The sequence below is a fragment of the Diorhabda sublineata genome, chromosome 3 (assembly GCF_026230105.1).
Source record: "Diorhabda sublineata isolate icDioSubl1.1 chromosome 3, icDioSubl1.1, whole genome shotgun sequence".
Lineage (NCBI taxonomy): Eukaryota > Metazoa > Arthropoda > Insecta > Coleoptera > Chrysomelidae > Diorhabda > Diorhabda sublineata.
The window spans coordinates 19,462,127-19,488,120 of record NC_079476.1 but is presented as its reverse complement, the minus strand read 5'-3'; the positions used below and the strand labels follow the sequence as shown (position 1 = coordinate 19,488,120).

The 25,994-nt window shown below is 31.1% G+C and overlaps 1 protein-coding gene across 1 annotated transcript in view; it reads right to left on the bottom strand.

Moving 5' to 3' along the window:
- The window catches only part of LOC130441137 (discoidin domain-containing receptor 2-like), a 442,354-nt gene that overhangs the window by 204,817 nt on the left and 211,543 nt on the right, over window positions 1-25,994 (bottom strand). Inside the window, exon 4 of the mRNA XM_056774687.1 lies at window positions 10,530-10,761. Within this exon, the coding sequence (XP_056630665.1) occupies window positions 10,530-10,761 (232 nt within the window). The remainder of the gene's footprint in view (window positions 1-10,529; window positions 10,762-25,994) is intronic.

Sequence of the window (25,994 nt, the reverse complement as noted above, 5' to 3'; positions counted from 1 at the left end):
GCTCTATGACAGCAACGTGCAAAGCAGAGGGAAGGAGGGGGGAGGGGACTAGCACAGCTGCCGGCAACATATGATTTTCTATTATTTAGAGTCTCAGGTAAACGAAATTGAGCATAGCTTCCAGTGCTCATATTTTGCACACGCAACTCCATCCAGCACTTGAACTATTTGTATTGTATTTCTTCTTGAGAGGACACCTACAAAAATCTTACATCTAAATTGTTGATTTTTAATAATATTTTTCATGGAACTCAAGGCATTTAATAAGGAGTCTGTTATAATTAAAATGTTTTGTAAGTGTGCAGTAGATAAAGATTAAAAAAACAAATAATTCCGATAATGAAAAAACCATGTTATCTAAAACCGTTTTATAATATTTCATCTTGATAATCGTTATTTTTGGATTTCTGTGAAATAAAAAATGTGATATCGGGAAAAACAATATTTGCTAATCTCTCATTAGATAATTCAAACCAATCTTTTTTGCATCTCAGTAAAAAAATTCCTCGGTTTTCCTGTTTCGCATTTTTTTGAGGAACAATTTCTGTTTGGTTTCATTTCCGTCTACAAGTTCATTGTCATGTCAATATAAATTACACATGCGTCACAGGACATTCACTACAAATAATAAGGTGTCCTATGTACCAAAATGAAGTCACTCCATACATGAATTTGGTTATGATATTGGTGAGCGTGGAAGATGCGTAATGATTTTGAAATCAAGTCAATAATAAGTGGTTCACGACTATTAACAATGGAGACAGATTGGAGGGTAGAGATATTGGATTATCAATTGTTTTAAAGAAACTAAAGCATGGAATTGAAAACAGCTTCATGACATTAAGATCATACTCAGTGTATGTAAGCAGATTATGGAAGAAAATTATTGAGGATGTTGAAGGACTGACTTCAAACAAAAAGAACACCAGGATCCGATCCAAAACCACCTGAAATTTCAACTACACAGATAGTGCGCCATAGTATTTATAATATTTTTCCTTTAGGGTCACTTAGGGATCATTATTCATGGTACAAACACTGAAAAGTTTGTCGACAGCATAATTTGAAAAAATTTAGTACTGTCTCAAGGACAAGATACATCGCACATATTTATAAAAACTCAAAATTGAACTTAAACTTTGAATTTGCTTATAAATTCTTTCAATTTAATATAATCCAGACGCTCGGAAAGTTCTGATAAATGTAATTAATTCAAAATGAGGGAAATCAAGTAGCTAAAATAATTATCAGCCCCAAGTTTTCACAACTGAAATTTTGTATCAATTTCAACTTTTAATATCAACTTATATATTCAATTTATAGTTCCAAATTTCTTTTCCATAATTAATACATTGTCTGCAAGAACGACTTCAGCTGTTTCAAATATCTCTAGATTTTTTATCCAACAAACATCCACTTCAACTTCTGTTCACTTGTCTTGAAAACGTTTCTTGTAAAAATTGAAAGTAAATGCCAATGTTACGTTTTTGTTCATATTCCATTGTAGACTTATTTTGGCTCAGGAGTATTTTATTCTCACGTTCAAGTTTTGAAAGAAATTAATTTGTGGTCAATCTCCCACTCCATACGAAAATCTCAGTGTTAATTCTGAAACGTCCTCTATCTATAACGCCTACCAAAGGTTGAACTCAAAGTAAATTTTAGTAAATTCGTAGTGAAACTATTCCTTATATTCGCTGGTTTATCTAATATCTTTTTTTTTGCTTTTTATATGTAGTGCTTATAAAATATTTTTTATCTTCTATAATGCGACCCAATCAAGGATCAAGGGGATGAAGTGTCATCACAAATATACTAAAATTTACTTTGAGTTTTACCTTTGGTAGGCGTTGTAGATAGAGGACGTTTTAGAATCTACACTAAGATTTTTTTGTTTTTTTTTTTCGAATGGGGAGGAGGATTGGCAACAAATTAATTACTAAATATGATGATAAAACAAAAAATATTACTCAATTCATCATAAATGGAACATTGTTCTGTCAATGAGAAATTTTCTCTCAATATTGTTAGTTATTTGCAATAATAATGAGATCGATGATTTCATCTTGACAGTAACAACTTTTATATCTTTCTTTTATGTGTCACTTCATGACTCTTATAAATTCCAGTTCCGGCAACAAGTTAATACCTTTTAAAGAAAATACGGAAATAGCACAATGTTACACAATTTTCAATTATCATCCTAATCCAGGCCGTTACCATCTTTATTACCTCATAAATGATGTGTGCGTTAGTATTGGTAGGGTGGTAAGGGAACAGGATTGGTGAACTCATGCAGGAGAAAACTGTAGAGAGAAAAGGAAAAACAAGAATATACACACCTTCAGACTAATAGGCCAGTACATATTGTACTTAGGAATATAGCACAAAATATGACTAAGAACCTGTCCGTTTAGTGCAGATAAATTTTGATCAAACTACACGCAAGATCAATGATCCTTATCATCATCACCGTCATAATTAGCATTAAATACGCGGAGACATAAGCATGTATCTACAATTTTGCACCTTCTATTATAGTTGTAATCGAATGATATACATACACGAATAGTCAGGAAACTTTTCGAGTATTCCCATGTAATTTCACTGAAACCGTATACAAATGATATATATGATGTTCAGTATGCTATAATCATTATTTTTATGTAAATATTTTTAAAAGGTAACTACACGTATTTTTCACTTAAATCCAACATTATTTGAGAAAATTAGATCCGTTCAAATAATTTCATGCTTAACAATTACAATATATAATATTAGATCCTTCATAAACTGGACTAAATAACATTATTAGGGAGCAGGAAAAACCACATCCAGTGTTTTAAAAAGAGGTCGAAATGAACAAATACATTTCCTATAATATCGAACGAAGATAGGCAATATGATGGTGGCACGACGGTGTTATCTGCAACATCATACGGTAAATTTCCCTAGAGGGTAGAGAGAGTTAGAGTTAGAATCGGAGGTTGTGCGGAGAACAGTGGGAGTATGATGAAACGGTAATGGGTGCCGGTGTTTTGTTGCACAAATATCAAGGTATTATAAGGCGATACAGTAACGTTAATTAAAAATAAACTTTGTCGCTCAGAAGTTGACGAATTCCTTTTGTAGTTTATTTTGAAACTTTTGTAAGTTTGTGAGTGAAGTAAAATGATTCCATATGTTACATGTTTGAAAATTCTCTTTGAGATAATAAAATATATTTATTTTCAAATAATTTTAAAATGAAACGAATATAACTGAATTTTTCATGAATTTTAATGGTTTATTAACTAGATTTTTTATTAACATTATTTGATCTTTGTTATTTTCAAGCATTTACATCGGAATTTGCCCACCCAAGTTTTAATTTCTTCCTATTCCTTAGATTTACACAGAGTGATTTTTATGTATGGAACGCCTCAATTATCTCGATTATAAGGTACGATTTTTATCAATTTTTGTGTATAAGAGTCTTGTGATACAGCCGGTATTATGGTGGTATTTACAAGGTCTTTAGTTTTTCTGGAAAAATAATTAACTTTGTTATTTCAAATAGATCATCCTGTATATTTTTCGCTTCTCGAAATTCTTAAGAAAAACTTATTTTTTATCTAATGTTTCCTATATCTAAATGCCATAATTTCGGAGTTATAGCAGAAAGTTTGCCTGAAACGTTTGAATAAATTATTATTGTTAAAGTTTATTTTATTAAAAGTCACAATGGATCGTTTATCTGTAAAAGAACGAATTGAAATTTTAATGATTAGGATATGATGGTAGGCGTAGAGGTCTACAAGAAACGTGTAAGATATTTAATAATTTATATCCCGAAATCCCATAACGAAACTGGTTCAGTAAAAAAATTATCCAAATCAGGGCGCAGTAAAACTGCATTAACTGAGAACAAATTTTTAGATGTTTGTGTCCTGTTAGAAGACGATCCACACTTGAGTACTAGACAGGGAACTTGATATTTCGCAAACATCTGTAATGAAAATTTTACGAGATAATCAATTCCATCCATACAAAGTAAGGTTAGTTTAAGAGTTGTCAGATGACGATTTTGATAGACGTGAACAGTTTCCAGACCTAATGATGGAAAAATGTTACAATCAAAAAGATTCAAATTTTTAAAATAATGTTATATTTTGCAATGAGGCCACTTTTTGTATTAATGGAAACGTAAATCGGCATAATTGTAGATACCCAATATTTCTAAAAACTGAATGTATGGGCTGAAATAATAGGCGACAAAATAATTGATCCCTTTTTCATTGAGGGTAATTTATATGGTCCGACGTATTTAGTTTTATTGGAAAATAGTATTATACCCGAGGTGACTCAGATATATCCGAATACAAGTAAGTATTTTCAATTACATTTGGAAAAAACTTCATTATTAGACAATAACAGGTACAGTAAGATGGTGCCCCACCTCACTATGCGTGTGTGGTGAGGTAATACCTAAATAACGTGTTTCCCAGAAGATAGATTGAAAGGTGTGGTTTTATCGAACAGTCTCCGCGATCACCCGACATGTATCCTTTAGACTATTTCCTATGGGGTCACTTAAACAACATCGTTTATAAAACAAAACCTGCCAATATGCAGGAATTAAAAGATAGGATTACTACAGAGATAAAAATATTGAGTAGTCAGGGATGTTGCAAAATGTATTGCATAGTTTTAAAAATCGCTATATGTATTGTATGTTTTCTAAAAATTCGTAATTTTTCTACGTCACAAATGTGGGTCTGCTTTTAACAGACCTTGTTACGAGATTTGTATTAGCACATAAGTTATTAAAGAATATGCAAATTAAACGACTTTATTCAATCGTAGCCATCTAAATGTACAATTTATTGTAACTTTGGTGGAGATACTGCAAATGTATTTCACAAAGTTCATTATGTTTCCGAAAAAAGGAAAGATCTGATAACAATATAGATACCACAGATACCGAGATAATTGAGGCGTTCCATACATAAAACTCACTCTGTATAACTATTGGTTCTAGTTAAGTTAACAAACCTAAATATATGGTGTACATGCATCTCGAATACACAGAACGTCCGTAGGAAGTAAGTAAAGTATTCCCTAGGGGTGAATCGGTCCGACATAATCGACCACTGTGGGTTCCAGTTCACCAACTTCTCCATAAACGCCCGTTAACAATTAGTATCCCTTTCGGTTTATTATTCTAGCTCAGCTGCCTTTCACGAAAATTGATGTTTTAAGTTTAGTTGAAAGGGTTTTACTCACTAAGTTTCGCAGTTATAATCTTTATGGGTAGTGTGGATATAAAGATCGATGAAGTTAGGGAAATGAAAATTTCTGAGAAATTCCGGGAAATTTCAACACAGCATTCTGTATTTTATAGAAGGGATAATATTCATAATGTAGGTGGCTAAGTGTAGCTAAATAAAGTTACGTTGATACTATTTTTTGCGTTATATCCTCACAGATTTACGTGTATTGAATCAATAAAGGGAACTAAACAGCATCAGTCCAATTTTTCTTTATTAATCTATACGTTAATCCAATGTACAATCTTAGTTGTTTTGTAAGAACTAAAACAAATCGAGACCTGATTAAAAAAAATTAATTATTGCATTTACTTGCGAATATTGTGATTATTGTATATTGTATACCTGATTTTTTCGAACACTGGCAAACAATTGCTAGTGTATTATTCAGAATTGACCGTTGGTCTAACGAAACGGTAGCGATACGTCCAGTTATTCAGAAAAACACTTGCTTCGAAGTGCTTCGTGTGCTAACAAATTTTGTTGGATTTGGCTCGTCTAAAAAAGCCTATACAATCGATTGTTATTTAGTTTTGGGTTTATGTGCCTTTCACGATCTTATAGATGTCTTTTGAAGCAACGCGATTTTTTCAGCCTTCCTTTGTACCAATCGACAAGAGGTTTTTTTGAGCGATTGTCAAATTCTCCACGCCTCGTTGATCGCCAAAAATTTGGCGTAAAAAACAAAGATGAAAATATAAATATGAGATATAAAATATCAAAATGAATGCCAAAAATGTGGTGCAAAAATATATCGAAAAAACAAGTCAATTAATTATACGCTAATAATAATTAAATCAATAATAGAGACCAGTTTTCCTGAAGACTGTACTAATCTGTTTGATTTCAAAATAATATGCAGGCTACTAGCTACTAGCTTTTAGACAGTGGACAGAAAAATAACTGAATTTGACTCAAGTCAAACTAATATTGAAATATTCCATCGATACTAAACAATACCTAGAGACTCAAATTACTAATTACTCTATAACTATACTTGGATAAAGCATATGGAGAAAATAGATGAATGTATAACAATTAAATTCCAACTAATGGGTGATATCTACCCATATTCCCCGGAGTGTACATAAAAAGTTTACAACAAGATAGTTGTAATTCAACTTATCAAACACTTAAATTGTGTGTTAAGCAAACATATATAGAAACTAGTAGGTGCACACACCTCTTGTATGAAGAATAACATATTTATAGTGGAATAAATTATAAAATTATAAATCTTCACTGGGATGTTGTCATCCATAGGGTCATCTAATTCTTCGTTACGCACTCAAAAATCTTCCTTAAACTACTACTAGGACTTTTGGATAACCAAATTTGAGTAATTCTGCCCATAAAAGTTACTTCCAAATAGATACAAGCTGCAGCTACAATAGCCCAGTCACAAAAACCAGTACCTAACAAGAAAAAACTTCTACGAAGAAAGTTCCAGGTACACCACACTGAGATGGAGCCCCACGATTCTTGAATAATACCGGTATGGTGACCGTACAATAGAAACATTACAAAAGGTGGAAATACTAAAATATCAATAGCTCATACTCATTAATAATTACTACTAAAAAAAACTATTTATTAAAAAAATACATTTACGGAGACTTTCTAGAATCATAACAAATACAGCAAGAGGACATTCCTCAAGATTTCTATAAGTCAAGACACATAGTATGTATACCACTCTATGTTTTCCGATGCAACAGCCGATTTTGAACAACTACCACGAAATTCAGCCTGTAGCAATCACCATAACCAAAAATCGAAACGAGTTGATCTCCATACTGCTATTGGTTCAATCCACGTCGAAAATAATAAAATATTATCACACGAAAATGTTCGTGATTTGATTACATTTTTTGACAAAGATGAATGTTTCAAGTATCTGTAAACGCAAAGAGCAGTCGTATGACAACACGGTTTGACTCTGTTCACCATTAAAAATTTCAGACTATATGATGGCATATTTACATCAATGTTGCCATATCTTAAACCTTAAATTAATTATACTCTTGAGAGTTCTTTCTTTATTGCTCACAAATTTCATCGAAGTATCTTTATTTTTTAGATTGTTTTAAAAGACTGATTAAAATATAATATATTTCTGTCCTTTTATTTTGCTAATTTGAAAAATGTAACTGAATAAATTCTGATTATGGTGAATAATTTGTTAAATCCATTGGCATACTATCCATGTTACCGAATAAAGTCTTTTCCCAAAACATTTGATTTGCTTTAATCTTTTGATTTTTCTTTATGTATTCCCGACCGTTGAAATGGAATATATCTAATAAAAAATGTATAACGAAACGTATTTGCCAAGTTTGCTAAAGCACCAAAGACAAAGCCACCACAGAGAGTTTCCAAAGCTTCAACAATAAGGTACTTACTAATTCAAAGCAATCCTTTCACCACACTTATAACTCCATTCGAGTTATACGTTTAAGTTATTAGAGAAGAACGAAAAGCCAAAAGTAATAACGTTAAAAAAGCAAGTTCCTAATCGCATTTACGAGATTAAGCGAACAGAATCTGAAAGGATGTCGTCAGCGACAAGTTGATTAAAAAGTTTAAAACTAATTTGTCGACTGCAGCCATTGATACGTCCTTATAAACTGTCATAAATCTATTTATTCCAGCTATATATTTTACGCTGAAACTTCTCAACTTTTAATTGAATTTACCAAGGATAGGTACACGCTACTTACGTTACATTTGAAGGTACTAGGCCAGGTTATGAGTACAATACATTAGTGGAGTTTAAATGCGAGATTGACAAATTTTACCCAAAGTACGAGAAAATGTATAAAATGCTTATTAATGCACAAAATGCAAGCAAAATTTTCATTTGAATAATGACCATCCCTATAAAAATACACAGACTTTAGGGGCTAAGGCTTTAAATTTTGATCTATTAACCATTCTTCTGTTGTGCATTGTATATTAAAAGTGTAATTTGAGTTTTTTTGACAGTCGTCCATTTCTACAGCATAGATTTTGTTTTTGAGAAAGAAAAAAGAATACGAATTAGTAGAAAGCCAATTTGAAGTGAATTTGTATGTGAATAGATATTAGACCTTTCCTTTCAGAAATTGCAAGCTTCAATAGAAGAGAGAAGAAACTTGGAAGGCCTTCGTTAATGAAGTTATAACCAGCCCTGGTGTAGACAAAGTTTAAGAAACAATTACTCATCAATTTAAAATTAAAAAAACAATCACACAATTAGAATTTTATTCTTTTATTTATTCATTACAGAATCGAATGATAAAGATGAAGAACCAAAATAAATGAATTAAAGTAAGTTTGACGTAATAAATGGAAGTAAATAAGTTAGTGCGAGTCTCTAAAATGTGATCCATTCAAAAAAGCTACATTTCTAAGTTAAACATAAAAATAATTATGTCTACATTAGTAATGAGATATGACCATTTTTGAGACAGAAAATGTCAATAACATTGGATATTGTTGTTAGTAACGTAATTAATGAGAATTTTTCACATATTGGGGTGTAAATACAGAAAAGTTTCACAGCACAGCATATTCACTAAATAATAAAGAGGTGTGAAGCAATTTTCTCGAGAAACTGAGAATAATGTACCAAAAAATCATTCTATTATCATTTCAAATTTTGTTGAGGAACAGATCCAACAATAAGTAACAGGAATTTGGCACGACACATGATTATGTTACACGTTACAAAAAAAGAACTGCTTTCAATCTCCTTTTTGTTTGTTCTTTTTACCATCAGGGAACAAAAGATATTAAACTCTCATAATGCACGCAATGATTTGAAAATAATTTATTAGTGATTTTGAAGTTTTGATGATTCAGAAAACAATTATCAGAATCGATAAATTAGTAGGAGGTTGTTGTTGTACTCCATATTCGTACAGCTTCAATTCTTTGGACTACATGGAGATACAAGAATTATATTTTGTTGAAAAATCGATTGCATAATTAATTTGTGCTACCTTTAGATTGTACAGGTTGTCGCTGTAAATGTTAAACATTGGTATGAGTTATAAAATAAGACAATTTTATACCCACTGCCTAAATACTTGGACCAAGTTATTTTTAAGCATGTGGAAATCTTATAACCTATAATGTATTAAATTAATGATTATCTTATTTACTAATGAATCAATTATAGTATAAATTGTATATTTCATTAGAAGTGGTGATATTCTTCTTGTTCATTTTGTAGCCAATATGAAATCTTCCATGTTATGGAGTCGGTTCTCAATGCTGAAGAGTTTTATAAAAGAAATTGCTGACAACACAAAATATCCAAAAATAATTACTTTCTTTGGGTACAAGTAACCACATTTTTATGCAAAACTTCAGATGAACAATATCTAGTGGCAAAAGTGATGTTACTGTTTGGGATCTTTTTTGTATATCGTAAAGATGATATGATACGTTTGACTTTAGACGATGTGGCAGAAGATGGGTGCTTTACTGTTGTGTTTTTACGACATCGTATGTCAAAAAGTTTTACCTTTACCAATGAGTGATGTACATTCTAATCCTATGCACTTTAACTTAAATATGCAGATCTATAGCTTAAAATTATGAACAGCAGAAAATTATCTGTTGCATACCGAAATGATAGGTGTTATGCCTAACATGTTTCCACCAGCGTTGTCCCGAAACTTGTTATAAAATACCTGAAACTGGATAATTCCGAAAATAAACGGAACATGAGTTAAGGCGGTCTCGGAAACCATGTTGATGGAAAACATCGCTTATTTGCTAGCTCTGAAAAGTCACGGAGGATGTCGTTTTTCCAACATTGCAGAAGGATACATAGGATACATTTCCATACAAAGGAAAAGAAAAGTAACACAAAAATTGTTCAACCCTTCTCACTTGCAAAATAGAAGCTCTGCGACATACCAACAACTTCCAACCATCTGCTTCAACATCTTTAGTTTTAAAGAATGAAATAATGAAGAGACTAAACTTCTGCAATAATAAAAAATGTACAATGAATGTTACTAATAATACCAACGATGCTTAAATATACTAATTAAGTTGTTGTTTTTCAAAGTCATTCAAAAAATATCAGTGAGATATTTATTTTTTATTATCGAGTGATTTCAACTAACAAACTCGTTTTGTTGCTTTTTTACTATTTTTTTGACTCAATTCATTAATAAATTGAAATCTACATTATGTACAACATTATAATGTAATATATATACAAACTTTTTCTCCTCGGGAATCCTTGTAAGTAATCCATTGGTTTAGTGATGGTCTCCAATATTCAACTAAAAAAGCCTCAGCAAATTCTTGACCTTGACCGTTACCAAAACGTCCCTGAGTTTCGGTCCACGTCATCAAATGAGGTTTTTGAAGATCGACCTCTAGATATTCTTTTACGTCACTACTTATTTGAGCTTTTGGGCACCAAGCACCGCCATTTTTTTCTTGTCTTATTCTGAAACAATGAAATAAAATCACAATTTGTTTTTTTTTTCTTATAGATCGATTAAATTCAACAGGTCTTGGTATATAGGTAGTTATGGGGATCTTTATTATTAATTGCATTTGATATTCAAGTACACTCAGTGTGATCGATGTTTTGATTAGTATTTTGAAATTGCTATTACTGATCAAAGCAGTATCAACAGTGCTATTCACATTTTCATCAGTTTGATGATGAACAGACAAAGCATTGGAATTGCCCTTTATAAAACGCTTTCGTATCATCTTTAATAAATTTGGTATAATTATTAAAGAACGATTTAATAATAACATTAAACACTTACTATAAATATCCAATAAATTTGAAATTAATACGCTGATTGATATTATTCATTATTGCACAAGTATACCAACAAAAACTAGTAAATTGGATACTACTAAGAACCAATGGTGATAAAATAAGAAAACAAAATTTCTATGAAAAATTTGACGTTTCGATCTGTTGCAGTCTTTATCAAAATAACACTTGACACTGCCAACTTGCAAAATTATATTGGTTAATAGATCACCTACAACATGAATATCGATCCAACTACAAAAATTCAATTGATAGCTTTTTGACAAATAACAACTGAAGGAAAAAAATCTTTTGGTTGAAACTGATTTCTATTTTGATGCTCATGTTGTAAGTCATTGATTCCCAAAGTGATCCAGTTGCACTCCCAGAGCTCCACGGTCCTACAACAGGATTGTATTTGAATTTTTTTAGTTAGATCTGATTTTTTGCAAGTTGTCAATGTCATGTAATATTTTGATACACACAACAGGTGGAAAGTTCATTTTTATCTGTTTTTAAAATCACATTTTGGTTAATTTAATTAAGTTTTTCCTAATAATTCCCAACACGTTTTTTGCAGGAATTAAATGCTAAACACCAAAGCTCGCTACATGCTCCTTGTAAAGAGATATCGCTGCTATAGAAAGATGGACATACACAACACTAGTATTTTTTACAAAAAGGAAAGTTAATATAAATAATGTTATGGAGTTAGAGATAGATACCAAAACAGAAGAACATAATAAAAATACGATCGTACACATCTCAATCGACTTCACGCTTTCACTTATAAGATAGTACGATCGTTATCATTTCGACTTTTTCTAGGAACTTCCTGAAAAAAACACAGGACTTAGTCCTAACAGATAAAGAAAAAAAGAAGACGAGAAATTGGAGAAAATAATGACAAACGAATATCTGATGACAGAAATCGGGAAATACATGCAGAAATAGCTAAAAAGGCGATTAACCCCCCCTCGAAAAATTTGTTTGTACTAAATTGACCAATTCAGGGACAATAAAGTGTAGAGGTAAAAAGGGAAATATTAATAATGCTATAGCAATAGAGATTATAAATTACATGGAAATTGACTAGGAGATTGAGAACAGGAAATAGAACAATAGAGAAAAAAATTAGGATAAGATAAGAACGCAGACATTAGAATAGTGAAGAAAGTTTAGCCAATAATAGAAAACATAACAAAATATAACAGCGAGAAAAATGATAAACGGAGAAAACATCATTTTTAAACTAAATGGCAAACCTAGGAAAAAAAGAATGGATCGTATAATAAAATATATTGGAAATAAAGAAATTTTGTAGGCTTAACCTCATAAGGTGAAGGAAAAAGTGAGAAAATTTTTTATGTTAAACACCAACATCTAGATCCCGCACTGAACGTTTATTTCTTTGACTTTCACTCTGAAGGCTTTATCCTTTTGATCTATTGATACAGTCTTTATTACCAATACTATATACCGATATCGGTTTGGAAATTTCAAGTGATATTTTCCTTAAAAAGGGTATACGATTTGAAAGAATATATTATATCTCTATCATGTGGAAAATATTGTGAATCGCCATTGTGAAAATATGTGTTCGCTTCTGATCTTCATATTGAATTTACCAAATCCTTCATTCTACACTCTTAGTAATAAATATAATGTTTTTAATATATATTCTGCTTGCTATTTAAAATTGAGTGACTTCCATTTTCGATTTCCGATTAATATTACCAATTTAACCGATATATGCTTACTGTTAGTCCAACTCAAAACAACATGAATTCGAATAAATAAACCAGCGAACTGTTCATCTACTAGAATCATGATCTTTCATTAATAAAGCCAGAATGTATCAATTATAGTATAATCAACTAACCGACCAGTTTGGTAAGCGATAAACACGTTTGGATACACTCGTCTCTATCAGATACAGATTGGAATCAAGTTAAATTTACAGTACTGGAAAAAATTTACATATGAATTTCGATGTCAAAACTTAACTAACTTACTAACAATATACTGGTGTAAATCTCAATAGTACTTCGGTTTTAATTATAGTAAGTCAGACTTTTCCTGGATTCTCAAAAGATATTTCCCGAGGATACCACTGATTACATAAAATTCCAAGAAATAATGATAAGAAGGAAAACAAACTTAAACTATTTGAAAATCAGATTGTCCACAGATGAGGTTTTTTTCGAAATTTCTTAACATTGTTCGTTGAACATATATATTATTGAAGCAGCGTGCCATAAACTGTGAAAGTGAAATATAAGTGGGAACAATTTCTTGTTGTAGTGCTGAAATCATTAGTAACAAGATATCTGATCGGCAAAATTTAATATCACTGCAACTGATAGTTGAAGCCAATAAAAACATATTTTAAGTAATAGATTGACGCGCAATAGTAAAGCTGATTCTAATTTACGATTTAATATCCAGAACACAATCCATTCAATGTCTTTTTAATCAGTTTGAAACAAAAACAAATGACTTTATAACACGATATAATACAGAATTGCAATGATGTTCATTTCGCTGGTTATTATGTATCAACTAATATGCCATTAGTTATACTGCTTTTTAGTACTAGTAAAACTACTGAAATCCAACAGAAAGATTTTTTTCAGGAGTTGAAATAAATAAATTTACAAACTTGCACATTGCAAATTTTTGGCATCAAACGTTCAACGAATAAAAACTCATTAACACGCTTAAATTACCTACACCGTTACGGCTCGATACAAGTTTCGACGAGATGTAAGTATATAAGCAGCGAAGCTATAAGACGAGAGTGGCTTCATAGCATATGAAACTGAAAAATATAGCTTAAAAAACCTGCTTTTGAAGCAGATCAAACTAAAAAGTTATTTTAAACTTTATAGTTTGATCTGTCTTAAAAGCGCAATTTTTATTTCTTTTAAACAATATTTTTCACTTTTCAGTTCCATATGCTATGAAAGCGTGTTTTTTGTTTTTTGAACTATATTTAATTTTATACAAAAACGCCTTGTAAAATTTTCCTACAGTTTGCAGTTGACAAAATATGTTACAATAGAACCGAACCTGAAAACATCCTTGGAACAAATTACAATATAAAATGATATTCAAATTTAAACTGCAAATGAACTCCGTCTCCCATTCGCTTAAAAGAGAATTTTAATGATACTTCTCTCCAGTTTCAATTCCTGAAACAGAAATATATTTATAATACTCATAAAACTGTAATTTCTAAAGATCGTGCAGTAGAAATAGAATTCTTAATCACAACAATAAATTACACTTAATGTTTAATCCATTAATGCTGCACTTAAAGGTGCAATTGAGTGCCAAATTAACTACGTGTTTCAGTTGTACTCAAATTTCAGTGAGTACCTTAAACAGGTCTGAATGCCTATACCGTGAATGCAATTTAAAACTTAACAATGTCTTAAACATACCGGGAATGCACAACATACTATTTCTTCATAACCTCTATTGATTTATGATTTCGAATATCATTTAACTTGCATTGCATGCAGGGTAAATCTGCTATGTGGGCGTGTTAAGAATAGATTCAAAGAAGTCAGAGCTGTAGAAATATTCAAAAACCTTCAGCAAAAAAAGTTACTTTTAGTCTAGTATTTAGAACCTAAAAAACTGATATAATAATAATACTAATAAAACCTGAAACTCTATGTTCTGACTGAAGCCTTTTTGTACTATTTGTCTTCATCCAATAGTAATTCCAATATAGTATAACAAAATTATTTACCCCAATATACGAAACATTTGAAATTCTACAAATGCTGTATTCTGCTGAAGTATAAAGAACTTAAATATCCAAAGTGTTCTGTCTGGATTTCTTACAGCTAATGGTAATTACATTTTCATTATATTGAGAGTCAATGGATCAATTTGTTTACACTATTTAAAGACGTATTTATTCACTGTGGCCCTTGCGATGAATGATATATAAAAGAAATATGAAGAATTTCTCTACGACAGAAGAGTTTTGTTGTAGTCATGTAAGAGGATGGTCTCAGAAGTACCTGAGCCAACAAAAAAAATTCAAAAATTTTGGAATAAAATATATTTATTGTTCAACAGCTCCATACACTTTTTCCAGCGATGTTCAATAAGATCGATATCCTTTTTATAATAAGAATCGTCAAGCTCTTCAAAATAGCCATTATCTGCCGACATCACCTCTTGATTTTTGTAAAATTTTTGACCAACGAGCTATTTTTTCCAGCCTAGGAACAGAAAATAATCGGAGGGGACTAAATCTGGAGAATAGGGTACATAAGGTAGCAATTCAAACTTTAAATCATTAATTTTGGCACTGCAATAGCGAATGTGTCAGCTGGTACATTGTCTTGTTGAAACAGCAATATAGTTAATGAAAATTATCCCACGCGCATCCCAAAAAACCGACACCACAGCCTTGCCTTCAGATGAAACGATCTTTGCCTTCTTTGAAGCTGGTTCTCCTTTAATTAATTGTTTTGTTTGTTCTTTTGTTTGAGGTGTGAAGTGATGGATCCACGTTTCATACGTGGTTATGAAACGGTGCAAAAGTTCGGCTTTATTTCTGTTAAACACTGCCATACACTCGAGAAAAACATCTTCACGACGTTGTTTTCGTTCCATTGTGAACAAATGCGGCACCTATCTCGTGCACAGCTTTTTCATGTCCAAATTTTCAATTAAAATACGATGTACCGATTTTTTGAAATGTCTACTATGTCTGCTTGCTCGTGCACTTTCGGTAGACGATCATCCAGTACCGATTTGTGGATATTTTTCATTATTTCTGGAGTCGTTTCCTCATTTGGTCGACCACTGCAATGCTGGTCTTCGCAGGTCGTATGACCTCGTTTAAACTCTGCTATCCAATATTTTACTATTGATAACGAGCAGTCTCATCCAGAGTAGAATCTAGTTCAGCGTTTACAAATTCACTGAAAACGAATACTAAACAACATGGCGTTTTCAAACTTAAAACAAATGCTCTATAGATTATGGGTCGTTCTAATACAATGGTATTTTTCAAACAACTACCGCCATCTCTAGGTCAGGCCACGTACTTCTAGGACCATCCTCGTTACTTGTTTACTAGCGTGTGATAAAACAGGTCAACCTAAGCGGTATGCGTGATATGTATTGACCATAGTGTATCTGGAATAATGTGGTCATTGAAATAATTTCCGATAATAACTGTTACGGACAAGTTAGCAAGATTGTTCCCTAGACCGGCTCAGTTTATTCACAGTATTTCTTCTAAATAATTTCTAGGAAAATCTATTTGTTTATTTCTTTTGTTTCTAGAATTTTATTTAGGTATATAAATGATTTGTTTTTACGCATTTAGTTAGTTTTAAATAAATAGTCGTAGTAAAAATTGGTAAAAGTAATCGTAGAACAAGTGATATTTGTAAGTAAATTATTATAAGTTAAGTGTATTATATAGTGTGTAAATCAATTAAAAACGAAAGAGTCGGTGTTTATTAATTCCTCCCACGAATATAAAGAGTGTAAATAAATAGAAAAACGATACATTACAATGCTTGGGTTATATTGAATTATTACAAGAAAAACGGTGTTCATATAATAAAAAAAAATTCCTCCAAAACATGGAATTTTTGTAGAAATCAATAATTTTAAGATATGTTACTTAACTCTGCATTTTGATATTTGTATTCTTGGAATTAATTGTTAAAACAAGTTTTCCATCTCCAAATGATATTTTAACAACACTTAACCTGTAACCATTCCCATAAAAAAGATCAACAAGCGAACACACGTGTCTCATTTTATACGGTTTTCATTCGCCCAGATAACGATCTTCAGAAATACCCTATAATAAATTCCAAACTAGTTTTTGTTATAATTACTATCTTGAAACAGAGTTTGTTAATATCTGACTTTTATGGACAATTCGGAAGAAAAAATTAACAAGCTTTAAATGAAGTTTCAAGATATAAGAAGTATGTTTTACGATTGTAAGGACAACGTGAGACAAGCACTGCATTTTAAACAGTCATTATTTTGTTCTAAATGTTACTTTATTTGTTTTTTTTTTGTTGTATTGCATACATAATTCAAATGATCAGCTACTTCTGCAAGGCAAATATCGTATACCTAAATAAAATTAAAGGATGAGAGGCGACGTAAATATTATTCAGATAAGATTCAAGTTGGAAGTCTCAATGGAATTTTATTTTGGGGTATTTAAAACTAAAATTCACTACATGAAGTAACTAGGCATTATAGAAAACATTATTTAGAAAGATTTGACAAGTAAATTGTTGTTTGTTCCATATTAAGCCCTCCAATTGCTCAATCCTCATACTTATTTAACTTTGAAAAACAAGATTCTATACTGATTAGACTGAATTTTTGTGAAACGTTACAAGAAACGAAAGTCCTCAGTCCCAATTTTTTCAAATGTATCAAGTGTTCAAATCAAAATATTCCGAAAACGGTACACAGTATCGACTTTTATCAAGAGTACCTTTTTTAATTAAATGATGTTCAAGTTCACTGGAAATTTTGCTTAATAAATCTAATATTGAAAAAGTCATGTTCAATACTACTTGGTGCGAACCGTGTAACTAGCGCCATCTATGAGAGTCAGAAATAAAAACAAATTCATTAGATGTATCAGCATATCCGGATAAAATTTCAATACCATGTTGCCAGTAATTTCGGCAAAATTGTAAAAAATATGTATGGCGTTACGTAAATTTTTTACTGAGCAAACCCCAAATATTTTTCAGTTTTCTATCTATCAATCACTTTTTTTTGAAACATCCTATATTTGATAAATTGGGATATTACAACTGCGGTAATTCCATATGACTGTTTGGTGTGTATGTGTATTTATTTTTAACTAATTGCCTCTTTCTATTGGATTCTTCTCGAAATTTTATCAACAAGTTTGATTTAAATTATCTGACATACTGCTCAAATTTATGCTTTCTTACTATATTATTTTATGTAATTAGAACATAGAAGATTCTCTCTAATTAATTGAGTATCCAGAATTCTCATATAAATACACTTCTTAAGTATAAAACGAACCGACAAATGAAAGTACCTCAGGCAATTTGATTCTTGTCTTGCAGAAAACGTGCAACGCAAACGACCAGAACTAATATATTTTCAGAGTGCAGAGGCTATATTGTTCTTTTTCCCCTTGTTGAAAAGTGTTCAGAAAATTGACCAATTGTGTACGAGGGGAAAATATATTTCTCTATTGTTGCTTGAGAAATTCGTCGACTTGGAAGAAAATGGATTATAAAATCGTTTTCCACTCATATGTTTCGTCACCGTTGGTATCATGGAAGTTCAGTTTTTGATTAATTATTTCATTATACATCATAACACCTAATTTGTTTCCTATTACCTCATCAAATATCAACGGAAACTACTTTAGAAATTTAGCTTTTACTGATCCGATAAAAACGTAACATGGGAGAATGTACCATTCAATTTGAATCTAGATACTTTTTCAACTTTTGTTTACCTGCTATTTCTAGCATACTTCTCTCATAACCCTGGTTTTCGACATGGAGGTCAATACTTTCCTTTTCTCCACTGTTCAAGGCGGTGAACTACCGTATAACAAGAAATGAGGGGTTTAAAAAAAGCAAGAAATACTCTTGGTGGTAAAGAAATGACGCCATTTCGAATGTCGAGATAGTGAAACAAATGACTCCAATTAGCTGACCATTCGTCTCGCACCTTGGGTTTTTCGTTTTCTCCTTCAAAATAACTTCTAGGGTAGATGTGACAAATGGAAAGATATATATTTTAAATGAACGTAAGCGATATCTCATATCTTAAAATTGTAGAATTGATATGGAGGACCGATAACAAAGATTTAGAAATTATTGTTAATCAATTTTCTGGAAAGAAACATTTATACGAATGAAAGTAGGACAAGATATGAACTATTAATTAATAAATCAGACTTTTTCAATATCGATCATTTCTCCACTTATTTTGTTGCTACTACATTTATACAACTACCCACCTGAGTTAAAATATCGAACATCCGAATCAGGAACAGACTCCAATAACCTGATAATTGCGTTAACTCTTGTGGACATTGTTTCTGACGCTGCCGGTGCTGAAGCCTAACTTACAACGTTGCCAATCTGCTATACTATTATTACAGATCAACTGAAGTCAATACTGAACTATAGAGTTTGCTTAGATGAGCTGACAATGATACATTAATTTGGTTGAATATCATATCCAGGGTATGAATTTAACATAGTACTACCCGCAATATTCCAAATATATACAAAGCACGCTTATTTATAATAAATACTTGTTTTTTCTTCTTATAATTAAAAGTACAACATTGAAGATATTTTATTTTATAATTATTTTATTTTATTAAATTTACTAGCTGTTATTCCTTACTAGCTGAACCGGCAGACTTCGTACTGCCTCAATTGATAAATAAAAAACTATTGTATAAAATAAAATCAAAACAAACAAAATGAACATTTGTTTGATTGAACAATTTGTTTTATTAAAACAAATAGAAAAAATGCTCGGTATGAATAAAGTTTTATTATTTTTTTCCATTAATTACACATGATGTTGCTTACTTACAAAACAGAGTTTTGCCGAAATACTGGCTATTTATGAGATTTCAATTATTGACACTCACACACAGTTATGATACAGTCTGTTAATCAATTTAAAGCTTTCTGACAAACTATATTTTTTGTTTTCTTTTGTGGTACCTAAAAAAACAAAGATGACTGACTCCAAGTTGATTCCGCAAATTTACAACGATTGGCCTTGCGATTTATTCATGGTCATCACAAAGGCCAGACGTACCGGAAATTGTAAACGTTTAAAATCGAATAGTAAATCCGTTGTAATCATCGGTATACATGGGATCACGTCATGCTCTCCTTTGTATTTTGATTAATGTTACGCAGCAGGATGACAACTGATCCTACTTTTAACTGCATATTGTGTAATTGTAAAAACTCCGTGGGATAATTGACTACCTCTTCCTGTTTCATAACGATATCAACTGATTTGAAGGAAGCCAACGGTCCTGGAAGAAAATTCTGAATGGTCGCATTGAGATCCTCGACATCTTGATTTTTCGCCACCAATATTGCTCGTCACCCAACCAATTACGTTTATTGAACTGTTGCGCTATATGTGGCAAAACACGCTAAACAAGTCCTCTTTTGAGTCTGTGATTAAACAGATATCTGTAGGTAATATGATGTATCTGGTCGAGGTGTCCACTTTTTATATCCAATGTCTAACAACTGCTTCGCAAACACATTTGCAGTTTCATCTTCATCTAAATATAGTTGGTTGTCCAATGTCAAATATTATGGTTGAATTCAAAAATTTAATTTGTGACAAAATATCAAGGAAAAACAAAAATATTGTTTCTATTTAGTTCCGAGCATTTTCATTTTTATTCTCATTTTAAACCTTCTTTGGGCTTCCACAAATAATTCAAGACCAAGACCAAGAGTTTTAGCGAGACTAACGAACAGCAATTCATGTTCATGTTATTTTGTAAACATATATATATATATATATATATATATATATATATATATATATATATATATATATATATATATATATATATGTTTACAGATTGCAGATTGATATTTATGTGAATCAGTTTCCTCTGCTTTTTCCTTGACATTTGTTTAGATTTACCAGTCATGCCTGTATCGTGTCAGGAATGTTACTTCGCTTGTGTATATTTTGAATGTTTCGATTTTTATATTCAGGTCGTTTACAGGAACATGTAAGAAGTGACGAATGAAGATGTATAAACCTGTCTAGAGATATTTTTAATTTTGGAAAATGGAATGATTTTTGTTTTCGAAAAATTCATCGAAATTGTTTGTGGTTTAAAATCATGTGATATTAGCGGATTAACAAAACGATTTTCACATGAAGAAACGATAACTTTTCTAAGTAGAATTCATAAAGTGACAAATCAGCATTATTTGGTTTCAAGTCGAATGTACAAATGGTTGCTTTGATTAATTTTTATAGCACTGTACTTATCTGTGTATTGTGATTGTAGAGGTCACTTACTTTGTCCCAAATTTTGTATTTTAATTGGTTTTGATATGGATCATTACTGTGATATAATTAGAATTGTGTTTCAACTACTTAGGTAAATAATAAATTTCTTAAAAAAAGTATTAAATTGATTGCAGTACCGCATATTGAAAAAATTCCACTGTACTAAAAAACAGTACATAAATGTAAATATTTAGGTAGCATTTTTTATTTTAATATCAGATGGATTGAGTATACTATGAATAGAACAAGATATCTACTATTTGTTAATGATCTATTACACATTTTTTCATAGTAAAAAAAGTTATGGCAATATTGTACGGGGAGGAAACAGACTACTAAAAATAATAATTTTTTCCACAAAGAAACCAATTAATACAACTGTAAGTGATAAAAATAAGAAACTTAAGGCAATACAAATATTTAATATGTTGCCAAATGAAGTGAATATAAATATGAAAACTTCTCAAAAAAACTTGATTTGATTAGTGAAAATATGAATATGTAATAGTTATTAGAGCATCAATAATTAATCTTAAAAATAAAGATTATAAAATAGATGAAGTTAAATAAAATGAGTTTTTTATTTTTGTATGAACTGAGTATTATATTTCTATAATAAATATATATAGATAATACTTGATGCTGTTTATGTAAACAAATGATTAAAATCTATAAAAATAAATAGGAATTGTACCGAGTTTATTGAAATAAGAATTATTGTATTAGAAAATTTTATATACTGTTACATTGAACATAACTGTTTATATTAGTTTTAAGTTAGTTTTTAAAGTGAACAAACATGGCTAAGAGAGTCTTGCCATGCTTGTCTCGCGCCTTCAGACTTACAAATAGTTTCGTTTTCCTCTATCGGATCAATTTATGATTTGTATTACTTTGTAATATAACATATGTTCACATTTCTCCCAACATCATTTAATGATATGTACTTCATATCATAAATCACTTCTGATAAAGAGTGATATGAGATTTGCTAAAATTCATATGAACAACGTTGCTTTCTGTTGAAGTAAATGGAAGAAAAAGAAAATCAATCACCCATCGCAGATTCGCGAGATCTCGTTATAGATTTGAATCGTGAGGCATTTTCTATCACAAAAACAAATACAAGACTAATGATCCAGAAAACCAAATGATTGGCAGGTAATTATTCCTATGTGAAACTTAAATTGCTTTTTCACATCACTTCCAATGTAAAATTATTCATTCAAATCACCTGATCGATATTCAGGAAATTGTCCATAGCTAATGCCAGGGAAGGCGGCGGAAATTTTTTAAAAACTAAAATATTGATAGTTTCCTAATAGAAAAAGTGAATTCTAATTAAATAGGCGGATTCAATATAACGTTTGAGTAACACTTTGACAAATTTTAATGAATTTGTATATAAAATAATTGCCAAAACTGAAGAAAAAATTATAGCAAGTAGTCTGAGGTTAGTCACAAAATTTCATCGGTGACTGTACCGTATTTCGACTCGCTTTTAGTTCAAAATTTTTCTATTTCAAAGAAAATGTGCATATTCGAATATAGAGCAATTTCATGTTGCGGGAATTTGATAAAATAATAACAAGCTCCAGTCCATTTACTAACATCCATGATCATTAAAGACGCTATAGAATTAGAAAGAAACTCATTGAGAAAAGGTCAAAAATAAATTTCATCTGAAAACCTCTACTTTCTATTTTAGATATCATCCACAATCAGACAACAGAAAGACGCGAAATCCCTTCAGTGTACAAATACACCACAACTACAAATAGTCAACCAGTCAGAAAATAATGATAATAATAAAACTGATTATTCCATTCATTCTTTTTATAAAAAAATTGGTGTTAGTAAACATATATTAAAATTGTACTACAATATTTTACATGTCAAATACAGATTCCCACCATAACTCAGGTTTGTCATACCCCAAAGATTCAGGAAAATCACATCCCAGCTCAGCTACTGTAGCTCCAACTTCTTGAACTATGTAAGGCCAGATAGTTTTGGTATGATTCCCGCATTTGCGTTTACACATCTCCAAAAATCTAACAGCGAGCGCATAATCGTTAAGACGTCGACATGCGTGCAAGCCTGCGATAATGATTCTAGGTTCAGGAACTGAATCATAACCCGTTAAATCGTTCATAGCTTGACGCACATCCCAACCATCAGCATCTTCTTTACTGAAAATGCACTCGTACCTGGATATCATATCTTCAATACTTTCATGCTGAACAGCCAAATAACTTATAAAACGGAAGTTATTTGAATATGTTTTTGGAAATTTATTAACAATTGTTCTTGTAATTTTTGTCAGGAATGACATGGTTTAGACTTTATTCTATTAATGTCAGTTTAATTGTCAAGATGATGTTGACAGTTTAATTGAACTTCATTTTTATAACTTTTTTGACTTATTTCCATCTCATTTAAACCTACGTTAATCGAAGAATGCCACAAATTGTTAAATTAGTGAGATTTTGGATATAAATTAAGATTTTGTGAAATATATCTATTGTCAACGAACTGCGAGGGATGCTACTTGCTAATAAACTTCTACATGCCAGCAATTTTGGTATTCCGATTGAGGTACCTCCAAAACATGTGACTTGAACACACCAACTGCTTCTTGTTGTAGAAAAACGTTGACATCGCAATTGATTTTTGATATGCAGGAATAAGAAGAAATAATTGGGTGCAAAACAAGGATAGTTCAGCGGATAACCCATAAATTCGATGTTTCGACTGTTCAAAAACGTTTTTGTTTGAACTGATATTTGAGAGCCCGCATTGTCGTGATGGAAAATGATTCATCTTCTGCGATTGGTTTTTGTTATTTTTTAGAACAGATCTAGCAAACGAACCATTCAAAATTGACCGTCCTACATAGCTCTAATAGAACGATATTTGAAACGTTTAACTAATATTTACTTTGTAAATTAAAAACAAATTAAGCACTAACCCTCCTTTAAAAGCTTTCGTTGATAATTTATTGTATGGTTAAAATGATTACATACATTTTATATTTATGACCAACATGTTACGATCGACTAATAAGATTTATTAGCGATGCTAACACTGGTTTTAAACCTTATACAGAGTGGGTTAGTTAACAATTGCTGGATTACAGAATTAAAGCACCAATGGAACAAATTTATACCTTTCGAATATTTGCTACATCCGTTTCAGACTTCCAACGTAATATATTTCTGGAACTGACATTTTATTTGCTTTTGACGGTTGATGTTTCTTGGTTTCTCTGCAACAATCGCTGTTATTTTAGGGAATAGGAAGTAAAAGTTTGCTAGCTCATTATGAACTTGGTTAATTAATATTTTTAAGGTTGAAAAAATAGCATGTTATAGCTCGTGTTATTTGGTAATTTTTTATTCAAAGTGTAGCATACAAACTACTGAATAGATAGTCTATATGGTTTAATGTGTCTGAATCGATTGACACTGACATAATGTGATCAACATAACATTCTTCTCATTTAATATAAGCACTTGAAAAAAGAACAAAGTTATATTTTATTGTTTATTTCCCTATCTATTCAATTGAATCGACAATCCTTTCAAAATAAAGAAGTCGAAACAAGTATTGAGTTAAAACTCAATGTACTTACAATCTTGTAGGATACAAAACAGGCCCATAATCCGTCGAATCTAAACAAAAAGAAAGGTTTTTCCTGAAATTTTTCATGCTGTATCAAAAGTTAAGCAAATCTTCGCTGGATTATTTCTCTAACAAATTATTCACATAGTATCACAAATTATTCCACATAAGAATTATACACATTTAAATAAATACTACTAAATAAGATTCTGTCGATTCAAAATATCTATGATTCAATTAAACTATTCAAACAGTTGTAAAGCAAAAAAAATGGGTAGAATAAACATTTATAAATCAAATGTTACAAATAGGTCTGAAAACGATGTCAGATTTATATTTTTAAATGATTGGGCACGCTGTAACATAAATTTTGCAATTACTGCACGTGTCTAGAAGTTGTAATATCGCTGATATGAATTTTTAAAAGTGAAATAGTTTTACTCCGCCTTCATTTCCTCCTTCAGCTCGCCAATCGCTTGCTTACGTCACCAGCGCCGATCGAGTTTTGCCCGAGAAGCTACTGCAGCATCCACACCACGTTGTTTTGTCTTACCATCCTATCACGTTGTGTTGTATTTTGTATTTTTTGTCACTATGTCAAAGCCTGGATGGACAAATGATATGTCATTCTATAGATCTGTTATTCATATGGTTCATGTCGCAGATTTTAACAGTCATAACATCGTTATTAATGGCAAAATAACTAGCCATTGCAAGGGAATATACTTGGGGCAACATGCCTGAAGAGCCAGGACAAAGCCCCAGCTCATTTTTATATCAACTCTTTGTCGTCAAAATGCACTTTAGCCGGTAGCATTTTGCCAAAAACTCTCCTACACAATCGGCGCTGATGACGTAGTATATGTTTGGAACGTAGCTCGAGCGGTATAAAATCTATTCAGACTTCTAAACTTTGTAAGTATGTTAATACTAATCTTATGACTTGAAATAAACACCATTATTTTTGTAAACTTGAGTTGTATTTATTTTTGTTAAATTTTCCAAGTTCATGCGGAAACAACGGGTCGAATCGATGCGATGAGCTTGGCCATTTTTATATAAATCATTCTCATATGATAGCCAACTGAGTAAATATTAATATAGAATGAGGAAGACGCCAGTATACTATTAGACCTATTAGTGAAAACAAGATAAGGATTACAATAAACAATAAGTTTACGAAATAATGAAATAGTTCAACT